This window comes from Cryphonectria parasitica (genome assembly GCF_011745365.1).
Source record: "Cryphonectria parasitica EP155 unplaced genomic scaffold M406scaffold_2, whole genome shotgun sequence".
Classification (NCBI taxonomy): Eukaryota; Fungi; Ascomycota; class Sordariomycetes; order Diaporthales; family Cryphonectriaceae; genus Cryphonectria; species Cryphonectria parasitica.
The window spans coordinates 3,098,596-3,107,592 of NW_024468910.1; the positions used below are offsets into that span (position 1 = coordinate 3,098,596).

Genomic DNA, 8,997 nt, shown 5'->3' on the forward strand with positions numbered 1-8,997 from the left:
CTTTCACCAAAACAACCAACGTAGGGTTACATGGCAGAGCAGAGCAGAAGCACAATTAGTGATGATTCAAGGAGGGGGGTGGAAAATGGAAATGGAAGGTCAAGGACCCTGTCCTGCCCTGTCCTGTCCCTTCAGCGCCCCTGGTTATTTCCGGCTTCCTCGGGTTGTGCAGCAGCCAGCCTAAGGCGAGGGGGGCGAGCTACGATACGCCGAGAGACGCCCCGATTTAGCTGGGTCAGCACTACTGCTACGGGGTACCTCCTCAACCTGTGCGTGGCAGGGCAAGGGCATGCTAGGTAGTAGTACGTACTCCGCTGTAATGTCTTGGGTCCTGCAGTCAGCGCAATCCCAAGCAGATCCAGGCAATTCCAATTCTCGCCGTCACCCCGTCCATCCAATCCATCCATCTCAACCCAAGATCGATTTTCCACCTCTCCTCCACCCACCACACACAACCCTTTCTCGTCGCTGCACCGCACCGCACCGCACTGCACTGCACTTTACTGGCGCTGCACTACACTGCTCTGCCCTGCCCTGCAATTGCGACCTCGATCGGGAAACTGCATTTGGACTGGGTCATGGACATATGCACATTCCGTCCGTCCTGACCCATCTTGTTCCATTCTCTGCACCGTACTGTGCTGTACCTTGTATCCTAACCACGAACCTGCTCCCGTCCCTTCGTTTTTTTCTTTCTTCTTCTCCCCTCTCTTTTCCTACTCTCCCCCCCGCCAGCCGACCAAGACACTCAGTGGAATTCTCCTTCTTTTTTGGGTTTCCTGACCTGTTCGCTCCCTTGGTCCTCCGCCCTTTTTGACTACCCCGTCAGTCTCGGCCTGCACCAACCACGACACGACCACCACTTCCTCGTCCTCCCCCTTCGTCGTCGTCGCCAAATTTCCATCCCTTGATACCGGGACCGATTTCCAACCAAGTCACAGCTAGAAGAGCCAAGCCTCCACCTTGACCGAATCATCCGCTTTTCTTGTTTGTTTGCCTCCAACGCACGCTGAACGATCGCACTACCAAGGACTCCGCAACACGCTTTTACATTACGAGGAGGCCAATTAGGCTGGGATCGCGACGCGCGCCCACTCCGAGGGCAGGTGGACGGACGCCGGCTTCGACGAGGACGAGAGGCCCGACCTGGCGAGCATTGAGGCTTGACCGGGCCTGGCCCGCAACCCACCCCTCGCCATGGCGCCCTCCACTCCGGACACCAACGATGCGGGCGATGGCGCGAACAGTGGTGGCAGCAGCCCCGACAAGAAGAAGCTAGACAAGACAGACCGCGCGAGATGGGCTACCAGGAAGATGACGGTCAGAAGTAGTCAGCTCAAGCGCCTGTCGCTGATCGGCCGCCACAGAAAATCCCTTACTTCCGAGAAGAAAAGACAGTCTGGGGGCTCCGAGACGCTGCAGTCCTCACAGGCAAATCAGGAAGAAGATGACCAGGTCGACCAGGCTGACGATGCAATCGACGACGAGTCCGGCCACGCAGCGCCGCGGAAGCTGTACTTCAACCTGCCTCTGCCGCAGAATCTCCTCGACGACGACGGCAACCCACGACAACAATTCACGCGTAACAAGATCAGGACCGCCAAATATACCCCATTATCCTTCATACCCAAGAACCTATGGTTCCAATTCCAAAATGTCGCCAACGTCTTTTTCCTCTTTCTCGTCATTATTGTTGTAAGTTTGTGACCCCCACCCCCTCTCTTGCTGCGCGCTGCTACTTTTCTGCGCCAAATGACGCGCGCATCAGCCGCTCACTCCTTGACTAGTTCTTTCCTATATTCGGCGGCACCAATCCCGGCCTCAGTGCTGTGCCTTTGATTTGTATCGTTATCATTACCGCGATAAGGGACGCAATAGAAGACTACCGCCGCACAGTCCTCGACATTGAACTCAACAATGCGGCCGTCCACCGTCTGCAGGGCTGGAACAACCCGAACGTCCTTGAGGACAACGTCTCCATGTGGAGGAAAATCAAGAAGGCGACCTCCAGGTTTTTTGGATCGATATGGCGTGCGATCCAGGGGCTGTGGAAAAAGGAGGATCCAGCCGCCCGGAGGCGGAGCCGTGGCATATATGACGACGATCCTCGCATGTCTGTCGAGACCAGAGTCACACATGGCGCTTCTACTCGGCGAGAGTCCTTCGTGTCCGCTGCCGAGGATATCCAGATGACACCTGTCACGTCGCCTCTGCCGACTCAGCAATCGTACAACCAGATGGACGCGCCGCCTCCTCAGACGAGCTACGAGTTTCGGGAACCAGAGGCCGAGGCCAGGTTTGAGAACATCCAGGGCGATGTCATCAACCACGATCTGGATGCGCCTGGCAAGGCTCGTTTCCACAAAGATGCTTGGAAAAGTCTACAGGTCGGCGATTTCGTGCGTGTCTATGGGGATGACGAGCTTCCGGCAGATATCATCATCCTGTCGACCTCGGACCCCGACGGCGCGTGTTATGTGGAGACGAAGAATCTGGACGGCGAGACGAACCTGAAGGTGCGCCAGGCCCTACGGTGCGGCCGATCTATGAAGCATGCGAGGGACTGCGAGAGGGCGCAGTTCATGATCGACAGCGAGCCGCCGCAGGCCAACCTCTACAAGTACAATGGCGCCATCAAGTGGGAGCAGAATGTAAACGGCTCGCCCCGCCAGATGTCAGAGCCTGTTACCATCGACAACGTCTTGCTCCGTGGCTGCAATGTGCGGAATACGGAGTGGGTTCTTGGTGTTGTCCTCTTCACCGGTCACGACACCAAGATCATGATGAATGCCGGAGCCACGCCTAGCAAGCGCGCGAGAATCGCGAGAGGACTCAACTTCAACGTCATCTGCAACTTTGTCTTCTTGTTCTTCATGTGCTTCGTGGCAGCCATCGACAACGGTGTTGCCTGGGCAAAGACGGATGCGTCCCTGTACTACTTTGATTTTGGGTCGATTGGATCCACACCTTCCATGACTGGATTCATCACTTTTTGGGCAGCATTGATCGTGTTCCAGAACTTGATCCCCATCTCGCTCTACATCTCCCTGGAAATCGTGCGGACATTACAGGCTGTGTTTATCTTCAGCGACGCCGAGATGTACTATGAACCTATTGATCAGCCTTGTGTTCCAAAAACCTGGAATATATCCGACGATCTGGGCCAGGTGGAATATATCTTCTCCGACAAGACCGGAACACTGACCCAAAACGTGATGGAATTTAAAAAGGCAACGATCAACGGCCAGCCTTACGGCGAGGCTTACACTGAAGCCCAAGCAGGCATGCAGAAGCGTGCTGGCGTCGATGTCGAGAAAGAAGGGGCCCGGATTCGAGCCGAGATCGAGATCGCCAAGGTGAAGGCCTTGAAGGGCCTCCGGAACCTGCATGATAACCCCTTCCTGCACGACAATGAAGTGACCTTCATCGCACCCGATTTCGTGGACGACCTGACTGGAACGCACGGGGAGGACCAGAAACAGGCCAACGAGGAGTTCATGTTGGCCCTGGCATTGTGCCACACAGTCATCGCAGAAAAGCAACCGGGAGACCCACCCAAGATGCTGTTCAAGGCCCAGTCTCCTGATGAGGCTGCCTTGGTGGCCACCGCTCGCGATATGGGTTTTACTGTGCTCGGGCACACAGGTGACGGAATCAACGTAAATGTTTTGGGCGAAGACCGGCATTATCCAATTCTCAACACCATCGAGTTCAATTCCAGCAGGAAGAGGATGAGCGCTATCGTGCGCCTGCCAGACAACAGGATCGTGCTGTACTGCAAGGGCGCCGACAGCGTCATCTATGCCCGGCTTAAAAGAGGAGAGCAGCAAGAGTTGCGCCGGGAGACCGCGGAGCATCTTGAACTCTTTGCCCGAGAAGGATTGCGGACACTGTGCATTGCCAAGCGCTACCTGACAGAGCAGGAGTACATCGCGTGGCAGAAGGAGCACCAAGCTGCGGCGACCGCCCTTGAGGAGCGAGAAGAGAAATTAGAAGCAGTGGCCGACCTCATCGAGCAGGACCTGACTCTGCTGGGCGGCACCGCCATCGAGGACCGGCTGCAAGACGGAGTGCCCGACAGCATTGCCTTGTTGGCTGAGGGTGGTATCAAGCTCTGGGTTCTGACGGGCGACAAGGTCGAGACAGCCATCAACATTGGATTCTCTTGCAACCTCTTGAGCAACGAAATGGAGATGATTCGGCTGCAGGCTGTGGAAGACGAGTCTGGCCAGACGCCTCCGGACCAATATGTGCAGGAGGTCGAGGCTGCGCTCGATGAGCATCTGGCTGTCTTCAACATCACCGGCAGCGACGAGGATCTTCGACGTGCGCGGCACGAGCACAAGGCCCCTCCCCCTACGCACGCCCTGGTCATTGATGGATTCACGCTCAGATGGGTGCTCGACGAAAGGATCAAGCAAAAGTTCCTGCTTCTCTGCAAGAACTGCAAGTCTGTGCTCTGCTGCCGTGTGAGCCCGGCGCAGAAGGCCGCGGTTGTCTCCATGGTTAAGAATGGACTGGATGTCATGACCTTGTCGATCGGCGACGGCGCCAACGACGTAGCCATGATCCAGGAGGCCGACGTAGGTGTTGGTATTGCCGGTGAGGAAGGTCGACAGGCTGTCATGTCCTCGGACTATGCTATCGGCCAGTTTCGTTTCTTGCAAAGACTCGTCCTGGTCCATGGACGATGGTCTTACCGACGTCTGGCCGAGACCATCAGCAACTTCTTCTACAAGAACATGATCTGGACGTTTTCTATCTTCTGGTATCAAGTATTCTGCGACTTCGACATCACCTACATTTTCGAATACTCGTACATCATCATGTTCAACCTCTTCTTCACCTCGGTTCCCGTCATTCTGATGGGTGTGCTGGATCAAGATGTGTCCGATGCTGTTTCGCTTGCTGTTCCTCAACTTTACCGCCGAGGTATCGAGCGGTTGGAGTGGACGCAGCGAAAGTTCTGGTAAGCTTATTTCTTTATTAGACTTTCCATCCCACCAAAGCCACGAATTTATGCGACGAGTTACTAACCCCCGAGCCAGGCTCTACATGTTGGACGGCGTCTACCAGTCGGTCATGGTCTTCTTCATCCCATATCTCACTGTTGCGAACAGCCCCTTTGTCAGCTTCAATGGCCTGGACGTCTCGGAACGGTACCGTCTCGGGTGTTACATTGCCCACCCTGCTGTGATCACTATCAACCTCTACATCCTGATCAATACCTATCGCTGGGACTGGGTGATGCTGCTTGTTGTCGTCATCAGCGATCTCTTCATCTTCTTCTGGACGGGTGTCTACACGTCGACGACTTATTCGGCCACTTTCTACAAGGCTGCGCCGCAGGTCTATGCCGAGGCCACCTTCTGGGCGTGCTACTTCATCACTCCAGTCGTCTGCATCTTTCCCAGGTTCGCCATCAAAGCCCTGCAGAAAGTATATTTCCCTTACGATGTCGACATTGTGCGCGAGCAGGTCACCATGGGCAAGTTTGATCGGATTCTCAACCCAGAGAAGGTCGACACCGCTCTGGAGTCTTCGTCAACCGGATCCAGCCAGTCTTCAAAGAAAACCAAACACACCAAATATGCCAGTGTCGACGAGGACCGGCGGCCAATCTACCCTCCCTCTGTTGCTACGCACAACACGAGGGCACAAAACGGCAGCGACGGCACGAATTACACGGGACACGAGCACGACATGTCAGCTCGTCCAGTGTCGACAGATTTGACGGATTCGTACCCAGTGCGTCAGTCGATAGACCGCGCTAGGCCTTCGTACGACAGGATACGAGCTTCGATGGACCGCGTCCGCCCGAGCTTCGAAGCCAGCCGTGACTTCACCTCAGCTGCTAGGCTCAGCCGCGTCGAGTCCACACACTCGGCACACCGCGCCTCCGGCAACTTACTCAACAGGACACGCATGCGAGGGCTGTCCATAATATCGGCGAAGAGCAAACATAATAATCAACCATAGAAGTTGTCGGAAACACATACCACCTCCCCCCCCCCCCCAAACGCCACATCCAACTGTTTCACACCTTTTCACTTCCTCTCTTCGTACCCGAATTGTACCATACACACTCGAATGGAAGGACTTTCCCACTTCTTTTTCGCAGCTTGTCGATACACAAATCTCATGCATTCACGATTCTTTCTTCGCATGAAGTAACCTATGAATACTCTCTCCCAGCAACGCGCCGAAAGGAAAAAAGAAGAGGGAGAAAAAAAAGGGAGGAATGGCCAGCCTACAAATTGTCACTCGCTGCCCATGTGTGCGCGCTGCCGGGATTCCCCCATCAATGTGATTATTCCTCGTTTTTTGTTGCATTTCTTCCTTTCTGGTGATACTTTTGAGGTCTTGGCTTTTTTTTGTTTGTTGGCCTTCCCTGACTGGCGTTTGTCGGCGTAGTGGGTTCAAGAAAGGCGAAAGATGGCTTGAAATTTTTTTTTTTTTCCTTTTTTTTTCCTAGGCTTCAACAAATGCAGGGACGGACGGCGGTGGTAGTGTAAAGATGTTACATGATTGAAGGAAGAACTGCATTTCTGCATCCCAAGGTCAGCTGAGGAGGACTGGATTTGATTTGAGTCAAATCACACAGCTCAGAAAGGAGGCCAGCATTATATATACACATATACCTAAGGGAGAGGGGGAGGGGGAGGACCTGGGTTGAGCAGTACGAAGGGGATGGTCAGAGGATGAGATGAGGATGGATGTGTAAAGATAGGGGAGCAAAGGCAAGCAACCAAGCCTTATGTGCTTTGCTCTGCTAGCACCCTGATCACCTACTTATCACCACTGTTTTCAATGAATACCAATATCACATATAGTATACTTCAATCTTGCCTTTGATGTCTCTACTGGTAAGTGGCTGGATTTTGCGACCTTGGTGGCTGCATGCTCTACTTCTCACATGACTCTTCAACTGCCAGTCCTTTGTGTTGTGTTGGGTGGAAGCGTTCTAGAGGCTGCTTCAGACTCTTAGAGCTCATACATGCTCCTCATGACATCTTATTGTTAACCAAGCTGATAATGGGAAAGATAGATAATATGAAATATGAGATTCCTTTTTGCTCCTGTCGCTAAACATCGAATGTCGATTGTTCATTGTTGGTAAATCTGAGAAGAGCATCAGAAATAGTTAAAGACTTCATATCCATAACAGCAAGCGTTTCGAACTTTCCAGCACAGATGGCGAAATTTGCAGGTTTGCTAGAGCTGATGCTAGAAGGGATTTGCGGAACATTCCAAAAAGAAAGGAAAAAATCTCACTTCATCTACGACCCGTATAGCTATGAGTGAGCCCACATTTCATCACACTGTGCCATTCTTTGCCTTCCGACCGCCCCGAGTAGGACGGTACTCTTCGTCACTGTCCCCAGACCTGGGTCCTCGCTGACGCTTTCGGGTAGTCGACTCGAGATACTCCTCGCTGTACTGCACCTTCTTCTTTCGCTGGCGTGTGATGCGAGTAGGCTTCTGTTCCTCCTCACCAGCGAGAACTTCGCTTGCGACCTGAACCTCCCCACCCAGCTTAGGGTTCAGAATCGCCTCCGCTGTTTCAGTGGCGCCAAGATTCTGAGAGCCGGCCTCGTCACCAATATCAGCTTCCTCCTTCACCTCCTTTGCCTTCCGCTTCCGACTGGCTTTGGCTGGGTTGGGTCTGGGTTTATTGCGATCCAGCAGGTTCTCTAGAGGGCAGACGCAATCCTCCCAGTCCTTGTTGCCCTCTCTCGTGCTGGCCTTGCAACGCTGACACTTCTGGCCGTGCTCGATAAACAGCTGGTGGAGTCCGTACTTGAGATGGTCAGGGATCCACTGGTCCAGGTGTGCAAAGGCCTTCTCTCTTCCAACGTCCTCCCGAAGGTCTCTTGGCAGCCAGCCAAGCCATTGTGCCATCCGGAAACAGTGAGTGTCCACAGCAAAGCAAGGCTCCTGGAGACAGAATAGGATCACACAGGCGGCCGTCTTTACGCCGACACCTCTGAGAAGGACCAGCTCATTCATGGCGGCCTCTGTAGACAAGACTCGAAGGTGCTCAAGAGAGATGACGTCGTTTTCGAACATCCATATTTCCATATCCTTCTGGCTCTGCGTCAACTTGTCTGCACCAGGCACGTCAGCAGGCACTCCATCTGCCTTCTCCCGCTTGAATGCAGCGGCGCGTATGGAATTGACACTGTAGGCGGTCTCGAGGATATCTAGGACGGCCTTGCTCCCAATTTCCTGAAGGCCACCAGAGCGGATAACGGACTTGAGTTCGGCGGCCCCTCTCAAACGAACCTTGTTCCAGTCGATGCAATTCTTGACAGGAGTGACTTCTTCGCCGTCAATCACGACTGACTTGGTCACAGTTCCGTACGACTCGACGATGTTTTGAATAGCTTTATCGGCATGCTTCATGGTGGTAGAACCGCTCAGCACAGTCCGACAGAGACCGTCGATGAGGAGTTGCGTCTCGCCACAACCAGCAACTTCAAGAGAAGGTGGCGGGATCTTGGCAGGTCGTTCAAAATTCAACTTGCCACCGGCGTGTTGCTCCTTCAGAATGTCGTAGACACTCTCACAATCCTCAGCTGATGGGCCGGCCTGCTCTGGCCAAGGGCTTTCGCCCCATGGCACCTTCGTTCTCTGTTGGTAGGGGGTCTGATTTTTGACTGGAATTCGCTTCCTGGCAACGGCCTTTGTTCTGCCATGCTCTTTTTTGAGGTCGTTGATCTCGTCCTTGGTCGGCTCAGTGTGCCCATTTTTATCTCCCTCCTTTTCTTCAAGACTGGAATGCGGTTTCGAAAGGTTCAAGCGGAGCTGACTTTGTGTTGGTTTCCTCGTTTCGGCATCGGCTGTGCTGGCATCAGGAGTCGTGACAGGTCTGGTTGTGCCAGTAGCTCCACCCTTGGCTATCTTGACAATGCCCAGTCCATGGGGCAGCATGACGTGGCCATCGGGAACCTCTGTCGCAAAGTCCTTCAAGGTGTTGTTAGCCTGTTTGCCCAT

General features: G+C 53.8%; 2 protein-coding genes across 2 annotated transcripts; one reads left to right on the forward strand and one right to left on the reverse strand.

Moving 5' to 3' along the window:
* Positions 1-1,225: 1,225 nt before the first annotated feature.
* On the forward strand, positions 1,226-5,979 carry M406DRAFT_62832 (uncharacterized protein; the record flags this gene model as incomplete). Its single annotated transcript, XM_040924801.1, has 4 exons — positions 1,226-1,249; positions 1,285-1,695; positions 1,788-4,969; positions 5,049-5,979. The coding sequence occupies 4 exons, from the start codon at positions 1,226-1,228 to the stop codon at positions 5,977-5,979; spliced, it is 4,548 nt and encodes a 1,515-aa protein (XP_040779737.1).
* A 1,338-nt stretch (positions 5,980-7,317) lies between these two features.
* Positions 7,318-8,997, reverse strand: M406DRAFT_251039 (DNA glycosylase; the record flags this gene model as incomplete). Its single annotated transcript, XM_040916739.1, has 1 exon — positions 7,318-8,997. One exon carries the CDS (start codon positions 8,995-8,997, stop codon positions 7,318-7,320), a length of 1,680 nt encoding a protein of 559 aa, XP_040779738.1.